This window comes from Corvus kubaryi, unplaced genomic scaffold, assembly GCF_017639235.1.
Source record: "Corvus kubaryi isolate FWS band 111438036 unplaced genomic scaffold, C.kubaryi_AGA036_p1.0 37334, whole genome shotgun sequence".
NCBI lineage: Eukaryota > Metazoa > Chordata > Aves > Passeriformes > Corvidae > Corvus > Corvus kubaryi.
Window position 1 is genome coordinate 17,150,557 of NW_024581108.1, and position 22,804 is coordinate 17,173,360.

The 22,804-nt window shown below is 42.1% G+C and overlaps 1 protein-coding gene and 1 long non-coding RNA gene across 2 annotated transcripts; one reads left to right on the forward strand and one right to left on the reverse strand.

The window, feature by feature from the left end:
- Positions 1-1,472: 1,472 nt before the first annotated feature.
- Positions 1,473-22,245, forward strand: AKR1A1 (aldo-keto reductase family 1 member A1). The gene is made up of 9 exons (XM_042030575.1): positions 1,473-1,577; positions 3,817-3,912; positions 10,205-10,324; positions 12,070-12,221; positions 14,302-14,497; positions 15,107-15,306; positions 16,320-16,392; positions 17,305-17,391; positions 20,995-22,245. The coding sequence occupies exons 2-9, from the start codon at positions 3,823-3,825 to the stop codon at positions 21,058-21,060; spliced, it is 984 nt and encodes a 327-aa protein (XP_041886509.1). The 5' UTR covers positions 1,473-1,577; positions 3,817-3,822; the 3' UTR covers positions 21,061-22,245.
- Positions 5,202-22,795, reverse strand: LOC121665803. Its single transcript, XR_006016486.1, has 3 exons — positions 22,450-22,795; positions 7,186-16,544; positions 5,202-7,085 (listed from the first exon to the last, which is right to left on the reverse strand). It is a non-coding gene; the product is annotated as an uncharacterized LOC121665803 (long non-coding RNA).
- Positions 22,796-22,804: the final 9 nt, after the last annotated feature.

The window sequence follows — 22,804 nt, forward strand, 5'->3', positions numbered from 1 at the left end:
CACAATCACTTTAATGAAAACAACTGCATGTCATTAAATATACAATGCACAGACTTGCTTTCCTTGTTTGAATCAAATGAAGGCCATATTTCTAGGTCAAAATACCTTGCATTACCTCTTCCTTCTCTGCATATCTTTTATTTTTTCAACTAGCAAGCTATTACTGTATCTTTGGATAATCACTGCCTTTTGATGACAAAATATTTTAGTCGTCCTTACCTTTTCTCTTTTGCTCCCTATTCCATTACTGGAGGCTGAGGTTTGTTGAAGTTTTTATATGTGAGACTTGTATAAGTCAAGCATCTTTTTTTGCTTGAATATTGTGGATTTTCAAATGGATGTGTGATTGACAGGGTCTCCATAAAAATAAATTAATCTCTGCAGTGATTCCTCCCCTTTTATTCTTTCATTTCCTACTTCCTGTTACTCATAATTGTTGTCTTGTCCTTGCACTTTTTTCCCCACTTTCCTTTATGTTGTCAAAACAGGCTGTGCAACAGAAAAATCTGGTCACATGCATGCCCAAGAGATTAATTGACCTTTGTGCCTTTAAGCCTCCTGAGCAGTTCAAGTCAGAACAGCAAAGACAAAAATCTGCAGCAGATTTATCTTTCTGGAAATAAGTAACAGGCTCTTCAAAGTCCCACCAGAGGTATCTATTGCCTCATTTCTGATCTTACTCTGAGTTTTGAATGTTTATAAATTGCCTGTAAAGATGAAAGCCTGGAGTAAAAGTCAAAACGGATTATCTTTTTTCAGTTGTGTTTGAGATTGGGTGCACAGTTGTTTCTCGATTACAGGCCAAAGTCTGCTCCAGGGGAAGGCTTGGATTTATCAGTAGCGGGGCTGTCCCTACCCACCAGTAAAAGCACTCAGCTGAACGAGCCTGCTTTAATCCCACTGCGGTCCCGAGCACACAAGAAAATGCCTTCCTGGCCACCTGCAAGGAGAGGAGCCTCAGCCTCCTCGGAAAGTGCCACTTCTTCCCCTCTATGCACCGTTGACCGCAAAAGTTGAAGTAAAAGGTGTGCAATCGGCCTTGCACTTTCCCTGGATTCCTCTTATTTAGGGCTGTAAATAAAACTGGTTAAATTCGGTCTTCTTACAAGTACAAACGGCTGCAGGAGGCCACGACAAACAGCAGACGGAGAGATGCGAACACTTCTTGTCGAATTTATGGGCCGGGGTCGTTTTTTGTCGCTTCCCCCCGTGTGGTGCAGCCCATCGTATTTATCACTTCACCGCTCAGCGGGAGCGACGAGGCTGGGCTGCCTGAGCTTCCCGACGGGAACCGGGCCGGGAGGGCACGGTAAAGATCAGCGGGGCAAACCCGACGAGGGGGCCCGATGAGTTACGTGGAGTGGGTCGGTAGCGGGGAGCCCCGCCGGGGCTGGGTCGGGCTGCGCCGCCGGGGGCAGAGCCGTGAGGGCAGCTCAGCCCCACTGAACCCCACCGATGGACTTTCACACTTGAACCCGTCAGGGGCCACCGGCGCTGCCCCAAGCCGCGGCACGTTCCCGGCGGAAGCGGAAGGGCCGGGCCGGGCGGCGGAGCAGCGGCAGCGGTCGGTATCGGCGGTGAGTGCGGCCGGGGCTGTGGGGGCTGTGGGGGCTGCGGGGCCGCCGTATCGCCCCCCGCGCCGGGCGGGCCCGCCCTGCGCCGCCCCGATAAGGGGCAGGAGGGCGCGCCTAGTGCCTCTGGGGGAGCCAAAATAGAGGGGTTAGCTCTGATTTGTGTGGCAAAAGCAGTTCAGTAGCAGTGGCTTAAATATTGCTAATGTGTACCTATTTGCATATCTATATATATTGATGCATGCATAGCTATGGGTGTTTTACTGCTGGAAGACTCCTTGCTTTAGGTTAAAAATGACCTGTAGCTGTGGGTTGATGAACAGGGGTAGTTTGCATTATTCTGGTTATTGGTGCTTCCTCCCAGCCTTACTCTGTTCTTGAATTACTCTGGGCTTTAATTCTTTTATGTGAATGTGGCAGTAGGTTGGTAATGCTAAGCTATAACCACATCTTACTTGTCCAGAATTAGTTTGCTTTTGTGTTTGTTTTGGTTCTGCACTTCTAAGAAGAGGCTTCTAGCTTTTTAATGAACTGAATAATTATGGCTAGCATCATAAATGTGATTCTCCTAAATCCCCTGTTTCAGGGAAGAATCTGAGTGGAAAGTATTAATTAACATATTTTTTTCCAACATCTGCCATTCTGATGTGTTCCATTTTTCCAGAGGCTATAGTTCAAGTTTCTCTGCAGTGTTAATATGCAATGTTACATGAAACAAGATGATTCTTAAAAAATGTGCTGATGTTAGTTATTGATTAAACATGTACTTTGTCTTCTGGGTTGAACTCTTACCTTTAAGATGATTGCATAACATGGTTGTGTAAAGTATATGGTTGGTATCTTATTTGTATTATAGGTCAAAGTGAATCAAAAAGCCTGAAGTTTTTAGTTGTGTTGCATGATGTAAGAAGACATCTTTATTTAGGCACCTAAATTCAGGTTAACGGCACCCGCTTGCATGTAGCTGGCTACAAAATGGCTATGCAAGCTCAGAGTAGAAGAGAATACTGTTGGCACTGTCATCCTGCCTTCTCTGACCTCCTATCCCAATAAAACAGATGTACACCTGCAGTTTGGTCCACCAGTGATAGCTGGACTTAGCTCAGTGCAAATCCAAGGCTATTGGTTTGGTGTAATTATTGTCTTGCACCAGGAGGTGCTGGCCCATTACAATCCTGATAAGCAAGGCACCCAGACTCTAAAGTATCATCTCAAATGCTGTTTTTTAGAGCTAACCCTTTAAAGAAAGAGGACAGTGTTGATAATCATGCATCCCTTCAGGTGCTGGGAGCCCCAAGTTGTGCAGCATTGAGCAGATCTCACACAGCACCGTGTGCAGACCCTGTCTGTAGCAGGGCTTACCCTGTTTTGGTCACTTGAGTTGCTAGGGATTCTTTTACAAGAAAACACCTCTATTCATCACTTGTACTGTCAAGCAAAATGGATGCTTGCAGGAGAACTTTCTGTGTTTTTAGATAAAGGCAAAGACACATAGGTGGCATAATTGTAGGTATAAAGTGTGAGCTGTCTGCAGACTCCCCTGTTACAGGTCACTGCTGAGTTTATCCTACAGCCTGTGCATCCCATGGCACAAGGCTGTGCATGAAGTGCAGCACAAGACAAGCTTGGACCTACTCAGGTTAACTGTTTACAGGGATTCCCAGCTCCTTGGTGTCTTCAGGTCAGGATCATTCCAACTGCTCTTGTACATCTCTCTGAAAAACAAGTGTGCTGTTTGGTGTCTGCTGTTAAATCTACAAAAGTTTGGCTTGAAAAGTTAAGCAAGAAATTGAAAGCATAAACTCTCTGTGAACACATCCATCAGCTGGGACCTAATTATGTGAGGAAAATTACAACACTGAGAAGGCAAACCTATTTTGGGATAATATGCTGTGAACGCTCTGCTTTGAAAACATCCATTCCTCCTACATAGTCAGATATTCAACCAACATTGCATGCTTCTACTCTTGGTTATTTTTGTTGTTTTTTTTAAAACAAATAACAGTAATGATTTTGGATGAAGCAGAGCTTGGGAAGTAACTGAAATCTGCTAACCAGCTTTGGAGCTCATCCTGAATGCAGTTTCTTTCTAACTGTTTGAGCAGAAACATAGATTGTCAGGATGTTGGGACATGCTGTAAGCCCTTCCTTTTTGATAAAAACACTTTGCTGTTGTGAGCAGAAAAGATTAATTATTGCAACTTAAAGAATTGCTGCAAAACTGTTTGTTCTTTTTATTCTCTAGGCGAAAATGCCTGCAACATGCGACTTCGTTACACTCCACACTGGGCAGAAGATGCCTCTCGTGGGACTGGGAACTTGGAAAAGTGACCGTGGCCAAGTAAGCAGGGAACAATAGGATATTGTGGTCTCAACTAGTATGTGTGTTTGTGCACCTTTTTTTGAAGATCCCAGATCTGAGGCCTGGATCCTTTGCTTGAGTTGTTCTAGTCTTGAGTCCACTGAAGTCAAATGTATGTATGTGTGTATTTGCATGATTAAGGCCTTAAGGCACAAAGACAGCAGATCCTTCCAGAAAGGAAGATCCCTTCACACTTGTTCACCCTGGCCTCAGGCAGTGGTGCTCTGGGACATAAATCCAGAAAGAGACCAGTGAATGTTGTTTCTATAACACGATGCCATTGGTAAGTCCTCAGGCTGCCACTCTGACCAGACACCCCTCAGGCTTAGGCTGATGACTCAGCAGAAAACATTATTTTGGGAAGCAGAAACTCAAAGTCGTTCTTGTAATAAGTCCTGTTCCAGCAGCCAGCCAATGGTTAGCAGGAAAACAAAGAACTTGCTTGGGTCAGCCTGCTTTTAGAGTAAGACGACTCATGTATCATTAGACATTCACTGCTTCTGAATGCAAGTGAATTGGCAAACACCACACTTGGAAACAATTCTTTGTGTTACTACAAACAGTCTCTGGGAATGTTTGCACTCTGTGGTGTGCCTGCTATTGTAATGCTTCTCCCCTTGTCTGTCTGTTCCTTTCTCTTTCATTTAGTTAAAAGATACATTTTTGGGGGAAGAAATTGTATGTACTTCCTGTGCAAGGCAATGTCCACTGCTTGGTGGAATTCCCAGCTGGTATTCAAAGAATTGTGGAATCACAGAATGGTTTGGGTTGGAAGAGACCTTAAAGACCATCTAGTTCCAGCTCCCTGCTGTGGGCAGGGACACCCTTCCACTAGACTAGGTTGCTCAGAGGTCAATCCACCCTGGCCGTGAACATTTCCAGGGATGGGGCTACTCTGTATTATGCACACCACTGCATGTCTGTGCAGTAAATGGATGTCTCACTGCTACCCTTGAGTAAGGTTCATGATGATTTTTGGAGTATGTTGGATGACACTATGCTTATGACTGAGAGGGAAAGTTAAAACCCTTCTCAAGACATGCTATTCTCTTGTTCCAGCTAGAGGAAAAGGTGGGAAACAAGCTATGAAAATTAAATCTATTCAGAGCCATTTTACTGTGGGTTTTCCTGTCCAAACAACTGTCAGGACAGTGGATCTGTTTGGAGTGCAAGTTGTACTAATGTGGAAGCTGAGTTGGTGTGAGCTCAGTCAACCTCTCAAACGAGGAAAAGGGTGAATGTGCAGCTTTGCCACTTAAAACATCAAATGACAGCTGAATTAAGTTTATTAACATGCACAAACTTAATGGATTAATTTCTGTGCACTCAAAGCAGTTAAATGTGCTTTGTCTAAAGCAAATGTCTGAAACTAAACAAACAAAATATGAATGTGTTGTTTATTCTGTGAACTAATTGTTCTGAGAAACTTGTGACCTTAGAAAGGAACCGGGACAGATCCTGTTTGTGCATAATTTAAACATAATTCAGTTGGATTTTTGCCATAATCAGCAGTGCTGCTGGCAGCTGAACACCACACAGGATCCAGCCATCTTCTCTGGGTTTCCTCAGAAGTCATTGGGAGTCACTTCTTTGGAATATCTGCTGTCTTCAAAGACTTCTTTGTAGAATGTATTGAAGACAAAATCTAGGAAGGGCAGTGAAAAGGGCCAGAAAAGTTACAATAGTTGCTGCTATTCCTATGGAATAAATGAATTTCTGCTTATCACTTTTGAAAATTCAGGGGCATAGCAGCAATTTGGCAGTGTCCAGATGATTTACCCTTAAAAGGACATGATGTAGTTCAGGGATAATAATTGCTATTACGAATTAAAGACTAGGGACCAAAATCCCAGAGATACAAAAGAATTAGCATTGATTAAATTTGGTTTAGCTGTTTCCCAAGTAGAAGCTGTTTATCAAAAGCCCTTTTGTTCAAGGGCTGCATTAGAAGCAAGTGTGGAAATGGATGACTTTTAAATTATTTCGGGTAAATATTTTGCAGGTTATAATTCTTTCCCTTGCCAAGCTTGAGTAATTTCTTTATTACTGCTGTTACTGTTCTGACTGTAAACAAGTCTTGACCTTGTAGACAGATCTTAGCAGTCCAGTACAAAGGTGTCATTGCAGCCCTAGTTTCCTCAATATTAATAGGGGTAAAATAATTGAATCTAAATCCATGTTGAAAGACTATAGGATTTTATAGGATTGATGCCATATAAAATAATAGGATGCTTTATGTTTTGCATGATCAAATGCTAGAAGAGAAATTTGTTTTGCATGTTTCCATAGGAATATGATGGAAGGCTGTTGAATGGAAGGGAGCATAGTACAGAAGTTTATGAACTGGCAGCATGAATGAGTTCAAAGAGAAATCCATTCAGACAGGAGCATCAAGAATATCAGTAGCATGGCTTTTTGATATTGCAGCTGGATTATCTGTAATCCTTTAATGCTTTGTTCTCTTCTCTCACGTGAGCCATGCTTTCAGCCTGGAGGATTGATCCCTACCTGATGAGCAGCCTAACCTGCAGTGGCAGAGGCTGGTTCTGTGGGAGAGGGAGAGACAGGGCTTGGGGAAGTTGTGTTTCTGTGTGAAACCTTGGAAAAGCTGAAGAGGAAATGTGCACCTCAGAAAACCAGTCAGACAGGGTGTCTTGTGACAGGATTGCAGCTTCAGGGGAGAATGGTTAGTTCTTAAAATTTGTTACACAATATAGAGAATCCCAGTTATGAGCAGAAAAAAATTCACTACTGTTAAGGAAGAGACTTTAATTCAACATTTGAAGGATAAGAGGCAAACCCCTTTATTTTAGGGAACACCAACTGTTAAGCTGCCATTACTTATCTGGTGGTGTAAGTTCCTTTTCAGCAAATTTTACTGCAATATTTAGAAATTGTGATATAGCAACACTTGGGTTCTGGTCATAGTGCATCTGAATATCACGTGGACTGATTATATGGGTTTCTTCCTATTTCCTGTCAGCAAAAAGTACTTGGATTGCTAAAATGTGTCAACTTTGCAGGAAGCAGGGGAGGGTTGTCAGAGCCTTTTCTTTCCTAGTAATATTGAACTGTTAGAGTGCAAATCTCTTCATAATGGCTTGAGGCTGTGCAGGAGGAGAGGCTCCTGGGTCACTTGAACTTTGTGTTGCCTGGAAGTATAAAGATGGCTTGTTAGTTTTTTAACCTTGTGAGAGGCAAATTGAAGAACTAGAAGTCTAGTAATGGATATTATAATTAATTGGAACTTACAGATTCTGTTTCTGAATCTGCCACTGATACTGTGTTCATCCATCTTCAAAACTGAAAGAGGGTGGGTGGCAAGGCCAAGTCCCTTACTAGGATGTTTAAATAGGAGTGTAGTTCCTTGGACTTTGCTGTAAAGAGAAGGAGAGTAAGGCTCCAACTGCAATACCTGTGTCTCTTCTGGGGCAAACCATTTGAAGAAAGGCATGAAACAGCTGCTGAGCTGGCAGCCACAGTGATGCAAGGTTTGGAAAAGGTAAGTTGTGATGAAAGGGGGAAGCACCTACAGTTATGTGGTCAAGAGAGGTTTGAGAGGAGCTGTCCCAGCACTTTGCAAATGTGCAAAAAGCCCTCACAAAGGGCAAACTGTGGATTTCATGTCTGGGAGAAATGGGATGTGGCATCAGGGCCATCTTTGTGAGTCATCGAAAAGACTTTGGACATAAAGATTGCAAAGCATTGGAATAGACTGCCTGTCACAAGAAGGGCTATGACAAATGTGTGTAGGAGTGGTCTGGATTTATTCAGCCCAGCTGTGGGCCATGAGCATAGACTGGAAGATGTCTCAAGATCCTTTCAGACCTACTTTCAGTTAGACCTAACTTTTTAGTTCTGTGGGGATGAATTGGTGAGTCACACTAGAGGTGTGTGACTCAACTTGCCTAATGCAAAGTGAACTCACTAATTGGTCCTTTCATAGCAGTATTGACAGGCTAAACTAAAGAATATATGGAAAGTTTGAAGGATCCTTTGGCTATTGTTACTTCAGAACACCAAATATCCAGAGACGTATGAATCTTCATCTGCTTCTGTTGTGGCTTTTTTCTCTGTTCCCTACCATGAAATGCATATACCTGTGTGAAGTTAATCTCATAAATGCAAAACTTCCTGTTTAAAAAAAGTACTTTTCTTAAACTTACTTCTATATGCTATTATTTTCCCCTTCAAAAATGCCTTTTTTTTTTTTTTTTTTTAACATTTCCTCTTTATTGTTTTCTTTCTGTGTGGAACAGGAGCTTTCAGTTCACATTGGAATGTCTTAGCAGGCTGGGAGTACCTTACACAAATACAGATTTTTTTTCTCAGATCTAAACCTTATTTAAATGACCAGTCCCAGTTCTTTGGTGCTAGAAATTTCTCAAAACATGCTGATAAAGAAATACAGCCTCTTGTTGATTGCTTTGCAGAGACATGTTTGGAGTGCTTTATCTCTGGTTTTCTGTGAGTGGTGCCTGCTTTCAGTTATGGTAAACTTTGTGCCTGTTTGGTTAAAAACAGTATTAATATGATACAGGAAATAGGGGGTTCCAAATATAGAACACTGCTGTTTTCCCTTTCCTGTCCCTCTCTGCAACTCTCACCTTTTTGGAGGATAGATACTGAGTCTTAAAAGCCTTTACTATGTCTCAAGTGATTTCAGAATTACCCTGCCCTTGACTTCGTAGTGACCTGAGAAATGTCTTTGTTGGGTGAAACAAGGACTGTAAGTACCATCCTGCTAGAGAAAGGAAGAGTTCACTGCTGGAATAGAAGTGCTTTGTCATCCTGGCTAAGGGAATATAAGCTACATTCCAGTTTTCCTCTCAAAATGCCAAAGAATGCAGTCAGAATATCCTGTGTCTGCTTTTACTGTACTTCTTGACAAGAAAAACAAACAAAATCCACCAGTAGGAGAGAGATCTTCTCACATTTGATTCCCTGTTGTCTTTCTGTAGCATCTGAAAGCAGGACTGTACATGCTTTTGCTTGGTATTACTAATTTTGTCTGCTTTAAATTTGAAAATGCTGGTACTTTGATTAAGTTGAAAGAAATCAATTTCCCTCTAGCCTTTGTGGACATATTTTTTAATCTCATGACAAGAGAGGTGTGATCTCAATAAACACTTACTGCCCTCTTGCATCAAGCCTTATACACAGAGTAATTTACAGTCTCCTATAGTCTTGGAGACAAATCAGTGAGGGGAAATGTATAGAAATCCCTGTGCAGATGGGGTGTATTATTCTTTCTGTAGTACTTCAGATGGACAGATGTAAGAGAGAATGAGTGCTAACTGTCCACTGGAAATTAAATGAAACAGATTTTACTAAATGGTCATCAGCCTAACAGGAGATGATGGCTACACTGGCAACTGTAGTAATTCTTCATTCTTGCACAATCATTTATAAAAAATCTTTATTCAAAAGCTCCTTATGAGTCCTCACAAAGATGCCATTCCGTGTTTGCTTCTGGTTTCTAGCCTTGCTCCATATCTGAGGCCCAGATGTGAAGATGTTTGGTGCTTGTGCTTCATTAGAGCTTTCAAAAGCAGATACAGATTTGAAGTAAAGTGGTTCCCAACCATTCTGGCTTTTGTGTGACAACATGGAGCAAGGGATATGTTGCTGTTGGCAACACCTTCACTGTCAGCAATATTGGAAGCAAAATGTAAAGTTGTGAGCATCATCAGGATTATCCCAGCAGTATGACTTTTACTGTTGTGCAATCATGAGACAAGAAAGAAAAATGTTCCATGAAAGAGCATTGTCTTGGTAATTAAGTGTGAGTGGCTGAACCAAACCCAAACGGTGGTGATTCTGGAGTTAGAAGCTAGGCTCTTTCTTTACTGGGCAAGAGGAAATATATTTCAGGTTTGACTGATGTTGATTTGTCGCTTAGGTCAGAAAAGTTGTTTTCCTAAGCCATGACTTATTTGAAAACTGGTTCTTTGAGCTCATTTTATATTTAAGAAGAGTGTGACAGCTATAGCAAAGAGTAGGGATTTGTTCTATCTCCTGCATTCTTGCATGCTGGCCCTGTGTGCACGATCCATTTTCTTGTTCCTCTTGGAGTGTCTGCCAGCAGTTAGCTTGTCCCCCCTAAGGACTGTGCTGCAGAGACCCTGGATCCTCGTGTTTGAATCTCATGACCTTATGCAGGTCTCTGGGCTTTTTGGGGCGTATTCCTCACTAAGTCTGTTAGCATTTTTTTCCCCTGGTGCCACATCCCTTTTCAGTGAGTGCATGGGCACTGTGTTTCTGGTTGCAGGTGAAGGAGGCAGTGAAACACGCCCTCAGCGTGGGCTATCGCCACATCGACTGCGCGGCTGCCTACAGCAACGAAGCCGAGGTTGGGGAGGCCTTCCAGGAATGTGTTGGGCCCAACAAGGTAAAAACACAGGAACTGTCCTGCTGACTGGGTGTTGTGCCAAAACTTAAGCTGTCACCTGTGAAAGTTAACATTTGTAGCTTTTCCTGCTGGTCTACCCCAGCTATTTATCAGGAGAAGGCATGAGAGAGGGCTTTCTCTCCTCTTAAAACCCTCCTGGCTATCATGGGGAGGAAAGATTGTCATGGATATTTGGATGGAAGGTACAGAAAATGCCTGTAGTGTTGGTGGTGGTTTTTTTCCTCTTCCTGCCCCTTTTCCCCTCATAAAGTATTCTAATTTGGATACTTTGGGGTTCCCAGAATCAGTAGTTACAATGTAAAATATATGTCATTATTTATATGAAAATTTACTCTGACTTTCCAGTCTAGCATGCAGTGGTGGATAGCCACACCAAATTTAGTTTTTTGGTTACTGATAAAATGTCAACGGCAGGTTTGTTGGTTATAGATAAAATACGAGTGAGTAAATGTGGTGAATTAAAAATTTTTTTCAAAGCAGTGATTGCATGTGAAAGGTTCATAACTGTGGCTCCAAAATCCACACCTGAGAGTTTTAGGCCTAAGTATAATGTATTGGAACAGGCATTCCTATGGATGAGCTGAGGTGGAATCTTAAATTTATTCCCTAAAGGGGCCAAAAGGATAACCTGTACAGCCTCAGAGCCCATGGAAAGAACATTTTCATGTTCTTGCTTTCCTGCTGCTCTTGCCTTGGCTTTAGGGCAGTCTCTTTGTTATGTGATGTGCTTGAGAGAGGCTGTTTTCAGCTTGCCCCAGGGATTCCTCCCTACTAGATGTGGTAACTAACAAAGGGAAGCATAGGCCTTTTGTTCAGTTCATATTAGCTAACTAACTTATAACAAGAATTAGAATGAAAATTCTTTTTACAATAATTTTTAAATATCTTCCTTTTAAACACAACACCCTTGTGTGAAACACAGAAATAACTGAATGGTTGGAAGAGAGAAACTAAGGAGCTAATAGTTCTAAATTCTTCAAAATACAGACTTGAGTGAAGTTTTGTCAGACATACAACAGTGAGAAACATCCTTTCTGATAGAATTCTGTGCTTCAGTTTGCCCAATGTGGTCTCCCTTTTGTATTTTACACTTTCTAGTTAACCAGTTCTCCGCTGTTTTATTTCTGGTTCTTACCCTTCCAGCACAGGGTACAGGGCTCTCAATTCTTAGTGTGCTCCTTCCACAGCCTAGAAACTCAAATGCAGACGTTTGGGGGGGAATCTTCTGTTTATTTTCCCATGCTCTTTCCACAACAAGCAATCTGTTTATAGTATGTGATGAGTAAAGTAAGTTAGCTGGTTGGGCCTGGAATATGTGAATTGTTAAGTAGAAATTTCAAAATTTACATACGAATAAGCTGAGTAATCTTTCTTTTGGCCACATCACACTTAGTAATGGCTTTAACCCTTGAATTGGAAGGTTTGGAAGGGTGCGTATGTGAAAGAGATTGTTTTGGTTTTCAAAACTTCTAATAAATTGCTACTTGATATACTTTAGGACTTGCCACTGTGTGTATTTCCCTGGCTCTTCTCCATCCACTATATTTTTGAAAGGTTTAATTTGTAGGTTCCATGTGTTACCTTATTTAAAAAAAAAAACAAACAAACCAAAACAAACCACAAAACTTCAGTTGTTCTCTTTGTTTTAAAACTAGCTGGGGAATTGTTGCAATTCTCTTTTTGAACTTGCTCCAGTAAATTATGCTCTCTTTCCTTTCTTAAAGATTATTAAAAGGGAGGACCTGTTTGTAACATCAAAGCTCTGGAATACCAAGCACCACCCAGAAGATGTAGAGCCAGCGCTGAGGAAAACACTTGGAGATATGAAACTGGATTACCTGGACCTCTACCTCATGCACTGGCCTCATGCATTTCAGTAAGTTCTAGATGGAAAGGGCACAGAATGCAGAAACACCAGTTTTACATAAGTGGCTTATGTTATATCCTGAGGACCTTCTTTCTGAGCTGTGAATTCTTGTTTATGCTGCCTGCAAGGTGTTTTTTGGTGTTTAAAGTTTAAACTAGTCTAGATCTAGGCACTGGGGAAGTGTGGCAGCTATTTTTGGTTCTGCCACTGGTCTACATGGTAACCCTGAGGAAAAATACCAGAACTGCTTTGTCCCTTAGTTGTACTGCTCTGTAAAATGGGAATTAAGTGCTTCATAAAGACAACACTTTTCACTTGTAGTTATTAACTATACTGGAGTGGACAAGCACATGCAGTATCATGGTGGTATCTGTATGAGGTGGAAGTGAAATTACTTCATATGACACTAATTGCAATAATTCTATGATTAGAGGAAATAAGAGACAAGAAAATTTCCCAGTTAAGTGCTAAATGCACTTATCCTACAATCCCATGAGAAGCACAGTTCCAGACTCCCATTTCCTTGTAGATGTGGAAGCAGTACCCACCCAACTGCAATCAACAAAGAGGCAGGAGGAATAAATCTCCCGACCAGATGTTTGCATGGAATTTTCACTCAAGCCCTGTCAGTTTAAGGGGCCTCTGTTCTGCAAATCTGAGAATGTTTTTTCTCCTTCTGTTCATATGAACTGAATTTAACAAGTGTCATACACTAATGATAAGATGAAAGATGTTCAAAGTATAAATATATTCCTCAGCATAACAGAATGAGGAAGTGTTTTTAACTAGAACTGGTCTGTTACAAATTCCCCTTGTTGTGCAACAGGTTTGCTTTTCATTTGCTTGAAAAAACCACCCCATATAATGACACATAACACAAATAATGATGTATGTTTAGATACTGCTGATATTTAAATTTAGGTTATATTGTGACACTGTTGACAAAACTGACAGTCTAATAAAGCAATTTCATTTCTTTTCTCATTGGAAACTGTGTACTCTGCAGTTTTCCATTATTTCTACTTAACTGTTTTAATGCATGTTTATCTATAATGCCTGTGGCATTGGGAAGCTGAGCTAAGGAATGTTACTTACACAGAAATTAAAACAGACTTCCAGATGAAAATCATAGTGCCTCTAGGTCTTGAGAATTACTCTCACTTCATACAGTCCTCTTGACATATGAGGCTGCTCTTCTGACTTGGATGCTCATAAGGCTTTCAGAGTTATTTTTGGTTCTAGATTTATCAGTGACATGAAGAACCATCTCCCCTTGTCCCCAGGTACTGCCATTTCTCACACCATTCACTGCTTAGCTAGAGCAGTGTAAGAGTCTCTGTGTGCTGAGCTAGCAGAGTCCTGTGGTGATTAGGGAGCCGTATTCTTCTAAGGGGATTGATTGCTTGTACCCTTCCAAGCAGGGACTGCTCAGAGACCAGTCATAGCCCTTTGGCTGTGGGGGTGTCACCTGGCACAACTGGCTACTTTGTGTCTGTTTGGGTGGGTTTTTTTGGTTTGGGTTTTTTTTTTTAATGTGTTGGTATGACTAATTGGAAGGAAACACACCCAACCTATAAACAACATGTACATATTAAGACTTCTGGGAGAATCTGTGCTTGTATCGAGTATTGACACAGCTACAGAATCCAGAGGGAGTGGGAATGCCAGTGTCCTTTGAATACATTGTCTCCTAGACAGCTCTTAAACCCAGATCCCTTTGGTAGCAACTCCAAGCCGCCCTCTGAGTTGCTGCTCACTAAATCAGCTGTTTTATTGGGATCAAAGTGTGCAAAGACCTGCTGCTGTGTGCACAGTGGTTTATCAGTTCTGTGTAGTCACTGCTGTATAGATAAGTACTTCAAAGTGCTGTATAACAACTTTATGTAGGAAAGACCGTCTTGTGTAATAACTGCTTATAGGTTAAGTCATGTAATGGAATTGAACAGATAAGATTCATTCAGTTTGTACTCTACCCTTCAGACTATGTATAACTTCTAAGGATACTTTGAGGAAAGTTTCTTTAAGTGAAGAATTAACATAATATAAATAATGTGGTAAATGTACTTACACTTCACCTTTGATGCTGTAGACGAGGGGACAATCTTTTCCCAAAGAATCCTGATAACACGATGCGTTATGACTACACTGATTATAAGGATACCTGGAAGGCTATGGAGAAACTGGTGGAAAAAGGTCTTGTGAAAGCCATTGGGCTGTCAAACTTCAACAGTCGTCAGATCGATGATGTACTAAGTGTGGCTACTGTGAAGCCAGCTGTGCTCCAGGTAAGGTGGATAGAGACAAATACCTTTCCTATTTGTGCATAAGGGTGAAGAATTTGCAAACTAATGTTATGTGTTTAGCACAAGTGGTGCAGCTTCTTATTTGCAGGGAAGAATATAGTCAGCTCTGCAGTAGCAGGCACACAGAGGCTGTTTTTCCAGGCAGATGAATTTTTTGGGAAGGAGGCCTACATCCATGTTCTCTGGGCATTTATACCTGATAGTTGAACAGGTCGGTGAAAGAATTCATCTTCCCTATGAGGAACAATTTAGTCTGTAAGAAGGAAAGATTGTGAGGGAATAACTTGAATCCCTACTGCAGAGAAGTTCCTTGCTTGTTGGATGATCTGTTTGGTACCAAGGGAAAGTTCAGCACCAAGCTTAGGTGCTCTGTTCTCTGTTTCCTGTAAGCTTAGCCTACCAGACACTTCTTCTTTCTCCTGGTAGTGACTTGAGTTACTAAGGTTAACTTAAACCTTATTCTCATAAGGTTTTCTGGAATCTGGAATGAGCTCGTGTGATATGTTTGGTTCTCTTTTGCTTGACTTCCTGTTTGTTTCACTGTATGTTGATACCTGTTCTGTAGCCACTCATTGTGGGTTATTTTAATAGGTGGAATGCCATCCTTACCTAGCTCAGAACGAGCTGATCGCTCACTGCCAGAAACGAGGCCTGGTGGTCACTGCTTACAGTCCCCTTGGCTCCCCGGATCGCATGTGGAAACAACCAGATGAGCCTGTGCTTCTGGAGGAACCTGGAATCAAAAAAATTGCAGAAAAATACAGCAAGTCACCTGCACAGATCATCCTCAGGTACAGAACAGTTGTGAGAGAGGTGGTGTTTGGGACCCAGCCTTCAATAAAGCAAAACATACAAGCTAGAAGGAATCCACTTAAGTGTGTCAGGGAGGAGTTAAAATCACAGGGAGTGCACACCCCACTTGGGGCTTGTTTTACAGAGCTGGTAGAGTTGGCCCTGCCTTAGGGCAGGTAGACTAGATCAGAGGGGTCCATTCAGGGCCTGGATCCATGTTCCCATGGGACAGTTCCCATGGGCTGTTGCCATGTCTGGGACAGTACCTTTCCTGCTGGGAAATAGCAGTAGGATGATTAAGGCAGCAGTGTACCACATGTGAGTGCTACCCACTGAATTTGCATGTGGTCAGTGCCTTGAAGGCTCTAGTGCTTGCTGCTGCACTCAGACGGGCTCCAAGGAAAAGGCCTGCCTCCTTTGCAATGAAGAACTGTTTGCTGTTTTGTTTTTATATAGCCAGGTACTGGATATTGGGAAATAAGGTGACTGATTGATACTCAGAATATGATCAGCACCTTGTAAACTAATATTGGATTTCTTTCCTCATTTTTCGTGACTGGCTTTGTATCCATCAGTGTCACCACCACAGTCTTGGGCAGTAGCAGGTTACCCAGAAGCTGAATATGTTTGAGATTTTGTGCTCAAGCTACTAGACAGGCACTTCAGGGATCTGAGTTTTCATCTAGTTTCTGAGTGGCTGTCAGGTTAGAACTTGCTTGAAATGCTGAAGTATGTTTTTCTGACTGTTTCTTGGGTTTAGCTTAAAACACTTGAAACCTGGGTGCTTGTTCCAAGGCACGAACATTTTCCCCTCTCTGATTAATTCAGTTGTTACTGTCTTGCTTGAGCTTGGACACACCAGGTCCCAATACAATACAGGGCACTCCTTCTGTGGGGATTTTTATTTCACAGAAGTGGCATCTCTGCTGGCACAGATCATTAGTCAACCAAAATAAATACTTACTGTTCTTGGACTGCATGCACAGACAAAGTCTCTCACCTCCTCTTTCAGATGGCAAGTGCAGCGTAAAGTGGTTGTCATTCCCAAGAGTGTCACTCCTGCTCGCATTCAGCAGAATCTCCAGGTAAGCTGACATGGAGGAGTTTCAGCAATGCCCTTTTCATGTGAGTAATTGCTGTACTGTCCTACAACTTGCAGAGCAGCAAGCTGAAGCATTTGGTTCGTACTTGTTCATTGATGTATGCACACGCTGGGGAGGGAGGGTAAAGGTTCTTTCTGAAAACAAAGGATGTGTTTTAAGCAGCTCAGTGTGTGTGTGCAGATGTGCATATGCTCAGTCTTGTTATCAGAAGGTAAAGAATGTACTTTGTAGAGGTCTAAATGAAAAATCTGTACTTAAATGTTTTTGAGACGTATTTATTGAAATAGGGAGTCTTCTAATTATGCTCAGTGATTCACTCCTGCAAGTGAGGGCTGGTGACTACTTCTCCAGCAAACTGCCATTCTAGTGATGCAGAAGGAGTAAGTGTGGTTCACTTCTGCTCTGAAGTAGAGACTTTAGAAATTATTTGAAAACCCTGACTTTAAGTAATCTTGAGGGATGTTTCTGAATCATTTCGTTGGATCTTTTTTTATAAAGATTGGCTGGTTACATACTTGTTTTTAAGTTAGGAGTTGTTTCTGTAACTGTTACTCCCATTAATCCAAATTCTTCCATGTAGTGTGCTGCTAGAAATCTCAAGAAATTCCCATAAATTCTGCAGTCACTCGAGGTTTAGATCTACATGGAAACAGAATATTTATTGAATAGGCAGCACTTACTGTGAGGAACAGTCCCACTGCTTTCTATCTTAGTGGCAGAGCACTATGCAGTACCAGTGTAGGCTTAGAGCTGGCAGGTGTGTGAACAGCTCAGACTTTAAGCCTTTGCTTTGGTGTTCGTTATGAGTTTAATTGCAATTTCATATTTATAAGCAGAAGACAAACTGATGGCAACCTATGGTTACTGAGTAAAGCCTCTGGCTTTTGTTTTCAGGTGTTTGATTTCAGCCTCACAGAAGAGGAGATGAGCCACATTGGAAGGCTGAATAGAAACTGGCGTTACATTGTGCCAATGATTACGGTAAATTTCTTGTGTTTCTAAGTTTCCATTAATTGTGCAACGCATTTGGGGTTTTTACAGTTTTGTTTCTTTAGCGTTCCCATCAGAACTACTTACTCGTAAGAACAATGCATTTTCTTAGGGTATCTAAGATGAAAGAATTTTTCAAAAGCTTGGTACAGAAAAGGCAGTTTATTGAAAACTTTAGTCCTCTGTTTTGGACACTGGTGGCCCTCTCTTGAATTCTCATTACTGATTCATCCATGGGTCTTTAAGTCAGAGTCCCATCCTACTTCAAATCACACCAAACTCCTGCTGATTTGTTCTTCTCAAGTCCAAGCAGGCTAAGCTCTGTGGCATTCCTCCAGAAGTACTCCTTGTGCCAGCTGTCACTGTCTACTTTGTACCTTAAACCTCTAAGATCAGTGAAGACTCAGGGTGTTGCTGCTTCTGCACATCCATTGTGGAAGTCACATTGGGGAGTTTGTCCCTTCCCCTCCGCTGCATGTCCCCCTTTTCAGAATCTGTTGTAATGACCTTCCTCCAGTGTAAGGAGTTTGGATTAGGCTGTTGTATTTTTCTTCCCAAATCCCTTAGCTGCAGCATCTTTTAGCATCAGTAATTTACTGCGTCACACGAACCCTTACCTTGTGTGCTAGCAGATGCCAGTTTGTTTTTAGAGAAGCCAGAGAACTGTAAGTGTTGAAGTCCTCTTGGTCTTTCTTTTAGTATATTAAAGGACATAAACTTGTTCCTTTTCTCTCACTGCAAAAAAAACTACTTCATACCTTGTTGTCTCCTGTCTTTATAGTGTTTCTCATTTATTCTTGTCCTGCTTCTGACTGTACAACAGAGCTGTTGCCATTCTCTGGTGCATCACTGGCCAGGATATGGCAACTGTAACGAGTTGCTGTAGTTGTGCTATAATGAATCTGAAGCGATTTATCCCTTCTCTGCCATACAGTACACTGCACAGATACAGGAAATCTCAGCAAATTTGGGAGGTGTCAAGCATAATCTGGCCTCTTCAGCACTTTGCTTGTAAATCATGCTTCAGTAGTGGCTGCTGGCTCTAGGAATTCCTTGGGGAAGGCTTTTCTCCAGGATTTATCATTGTGGGATCTTTGAATGCTTGAGTGTATCAGTGACCAGCCTGAGTTAGAAAAGAGAAGCTGTGAATGTGTGGGAAATGACTGTCTCATATCAAGGGTAGATATGTGTTACAGCTTTCACTGTTTGTCATGCTTACATGAGCCACAAGGGCACCCTTTTAACTGTTTGTGTGTATAAATATAAACCCCCACATTCCTGCAGCCAACATTCTCTCTGTGTTTATGGATCAGGAGTCTGTATACCAAACAACAAGCTTAGTTGCTGATCTGTGTGAATGGGGTAGTGACAAGCACACCTGCTGCTGACAATATGTTGCTTTCGAGTGTTTTGCTACCCATGCTGCAAACAAAGTTGTTTTGTTAATGAAACTGCAAAATACATTAAAATGTAGCCTGGCTTAAATAAGCCAGGGATAATTCATGTGCTTTTGTTACCTGGGGCACCTGATCAGATCACAGGGATTCACAAAGGAGAGATGAAATACAGTTCAAAGTGGCAGCCCATCCAGTTTGAGAAAGGGTGAATGTGATGCAGCTGGGCTTCAAAGATATTGCCATATTGTCAGATAACAAGACAGGAAGAAGCAAGATGAGGAGAGTTAAATCATGGCTCTGTAGCTCTAAGATCTCTAGTGGAACCTTTTGTCTCCTGCCCATCCCTTCTGGGCTTACTGGAAAGAATTTTCATCAACTGTGTATTAAAATTCCTGTCTAACCTTTCATGCCTATCTCCCCTGTAAATCTGACTTAGAGTCTGGATTTCAAAGTGTGATATGGCAGTGACATGAGAGCTCCTATCATAACTAATGAGACAGTTCTTCCTTGCTTTACTTCATTGACCTATAGCACAAGTTCTTACAATTGTGCCACTCTCTTCCTCATGTTTTGTTTAAAGCCTGAGGGGAGGCTGTTACATTTCATGTAGGCAATTAAAGTTGCTTTATACTTTTAACTGTTCATTATCTGGATAGTTTGGAAATTACTTTGCCACCAGTCTGAAATCCAAACTTTTGGAAACGCATAATTGGCCAAGGAATATACTTAAGTGAAACTTAAATGAGTGTCAAGCCAGGAGAGGAGAAGTGTGGTGTGCACATGATGATCTATTTTTGAGAGTTAGCTACTGTTGATTTGCAGGTGTGTTCATTGGTGATTTTATCCCCCCCCTCCTTCTCTCAAATTCCTGGAGTAGACTGGAATCAGTGATGTGAAACATTGCTTCTGGCAGCTGCTGTCTTGGCCTGCTGTGAACAAGAATGCTTGCCTGTTCTGTGTGGAGAAATATGCAGGGGGACGGAACTGGGGGGAAAGTGAGGAATATGAATTCTAGGAACATGAGGAAGCTGTTGGCATCAAGAGAACTTGAGGAAATCTGAAGCGACTGTGACACTTCTGTCCACAGTTTTAAGGATTGCCTTCAGCGGACAGCTTCATTTCAGGTTTATTTTAATAAGAGCATTAGTCAAATGTTACACCGTAACATCTGCCTTTCCGCGCTCTGCAGTGCCCCCGGGTGACTCATTTCATTTAAACAGCTCATTGCAGGAATTCCAGTCGCTTTGAAATGCAGGTTTTGTATTCAAAGCTAATTGGGGTACTTGATAGTGGATACTTGGTGTGAAAGTCTCGGTGATTTCCTCTGTGCTCAAAACATTTTGAGTGATCACTACCATCACGTTCATATGTATAAAAATAAATGATTGCTCTAACGTAACTTTTTTTCAGACATTAGTTGTTTAACAGAAGTTTTAGCTGAATGATGCTTGCCTGACACATGGGGAGGTGTGTGCTCTGGGCCAGTGCTGCACCCAGACTTCCCCAAACGTTACAGATGAGGTTTTACCTCAGCTACACGGAAGTTGGGGGTGTTGCAATGGACTTGGTGCAACTGGAAATGCAACTTGTGCATCTCAATGCTTCGAGGTGGGATGTAGGAACTGAGACTCTGTCTGGTTTTGTGCCAGCCTGAACCTCTGGTTATCTATGAATATTGGTTTCAGTGCTTCCATTTTACAGCTGGACAAGCTGGTCTTCTGTGGAAATGTTCCTAAAAGGAGTTCAGTGACACTATTAATGCCTCAGTATATGACCCTGAACAAGCCTCTCAATGTGTTTCATCTTACCCATCCCTAGAATTGGCAGCCCAGCAATTCTCCATCATGGAAACATGGACAAAGGCTCCAACTCCAATAAAGTGTTTGGAAGTGTGCATGTTACAACACTTATTCAATAACAGCTACAAGGCAAAAAGCTTTTAACTATTCTTAATCTAATTCTTCAAGTCTCTGCAGCTTGAGAGACTCTTGCTCTAGGCTATAGAAGTCTTTCTTTTCTTCCAAGAAAGGCTAAGAGGACTTGGGGGTAGAGGGAAGAGCTCTTGTTTAGGCTGAGAAATACACTCCCAGATGTTTTGGATACAAAGCTTTAGAAACTAAATAATGGAGAACTTGAAACTGAGACTAAGAATGGATTTTTAACTTTCTAACTTGAGTCTGTCTTGTTTACTTCACAGATTGATGGAAAGCTAGTAGCCAGAGATGCTGGACACCCCCACTACCCTTTCAATGATCCCTATTAACTACTAGAAAATAAGGTGTTAAAAGTAACAAGCTCCTGTGCTTGCCCTTCCACAAAGTAATTTTTGCCACAATTTGTTAAAAGCACTGTCCAAATTAAAACCTTCCTTCCCAAGTAGGTTTATCTACAATGTGCTGTATTGTACTTCTAATCGACCTCATTCCTGGAGATCCTGTAACTTCCCTGCCAAAATTTGTGGATTTATTACAATGACTGCAAGCTTGCTCCTGGAAGCATCAGATCTTTTGGAGATTAGATAAAGAGTGATGGAGTCTTAAGTCAAGTTCCAAACACATCGTTATCAGACTAGGGCATTACTTTGGGTAATTACTTTGGTCACTACTGTGAAATGGTTTTGAAAACTTTAGTTACAACTACTTGCCATGTCTGTGTTTCCCCTGGCAGGGACTGATTTGCTGAGTGCTGATGCATCCTTGGACTGGAACTCCAGCTCTAACCATAGTTTTATTTTGTTTCAGTCTCTTAATGAATTATGTGGTCATCTGGGCACAAAGGGCATGAGGTGTTTGTACCTATCTGTGCTCTAGTGGTGATACCTTATGTGGCCTTAGCAACATCAACACTTTATTTTGGTCCTTCTACCTGTTAAATAGGATTAATTTTTTCTCACAGTAGTAGCAAACAATTAGAAAAATAGTCTTGTATATCAAATAGTTCAAAAGTTAAAGAATTAGACACTAATTTGGATAACCTCATTTGCAATAGGTCTATAGCAGATCTATGTATTCATCTTGAGTGTAGTGCCTTCTCAGATAATTCCTGTCCTGGACCTCAAAGTGTGCAGCTGAACTGCAAAAAAACCAGTGACACCTATTTATCACTCCTTGTAAACCGCAGACAAAACTTCAGGAACTTCTGTTCTTGGTAAAATGTTTCCTAATTCCTGATGAATATGCCTCAGTGGAGGAAGCCATTGCACCTCATTTAGGATTCTTTACTAGACTGGACATTTTCTCCTAAGGAAAATGAAATTCTTGTTGGTTTTTTTTTTAATTGTTCTAATCAAACACTGACTTTGAATACGGTTCTTGTTGCAATCATTAGGGAAGCAATTGTACTTTGAAGGCATTCTGTTGACTGCAGTCATCCTGCCAAGTACAGGGGCTTTTCTTGCTTGTTTCACTTGCATGTTTGCTTGTTTTAAATAAACTCTGTACTCACTGTATGACTTTGAGACTTTTTCCACCCCCTCTTATCTCAAGGCCCCAATTAACTTTCTCTAGTTATTTCTCCAAGCAAGAGTACCTCAGGGGGGATGGGAGAATTCCCAAGAAAAGCAGATTGATTCTGTAGATCTGTGAACCCCCTACTTCCCAGCTCTGTTCCTGCAGGGAGGGACGTAGCGGAGTTGAAGCTGAAGAACTTTTACCTTGAAATAGCAGAGCCTGGAGGTCTCGGTGCTGAGCTGTGCTGTGACAGGGCAGCGGCCATATCAGCGCTGCCTGCTCGTGTTACATGTGCCAGGGGAGAGCCGAGCAGCTGCGTAAACTGGGCCGAAGCCCAGGGCCTGCTCGCCTGGAAGAGGCCGAGGGCGGATGCAGAGCCCGGGCCGGGGCGCCAGAGCCTCCCGGGCCCCCAGGCTGGGGCTGAGGGGCTCCGACTGTGGCCGGGCTGTGGTGGAGCGGGACTGCACCTCCCGGCATGCCCCGCGGGACCACGCCTCCCTTGCTGGCACTACACTTCCCTGCGCGCCCCGCGCGGCGGCGCCCCCGGCGTCCCGCGGC

Excerpts from the sequence above, each read along its gene's own strand:
- AKR1A1 (XM_042030575.1), top strand. The coding sequence starts at position 3,823 with ATGCCTGCAACATGCGACTTCGTTACACTCCACACTGGGCAGAAGATG. Across the intron at positions 15,307-16,319 it reads CCTGCACAGATCATCCTCAG|ATGGCAAGTGCAGCGTAAAG; the intron begins GTACAGAACAGT and ends CTCCTCTTTCAG. Across the intron at positions 17,392-20,994 it reads ACATTGTGCCAATGATTACG|ATTGATGGAAAGCTAGTAGC; the intron begins GTAAATTTCTTG and ends TTTACTTCACAG.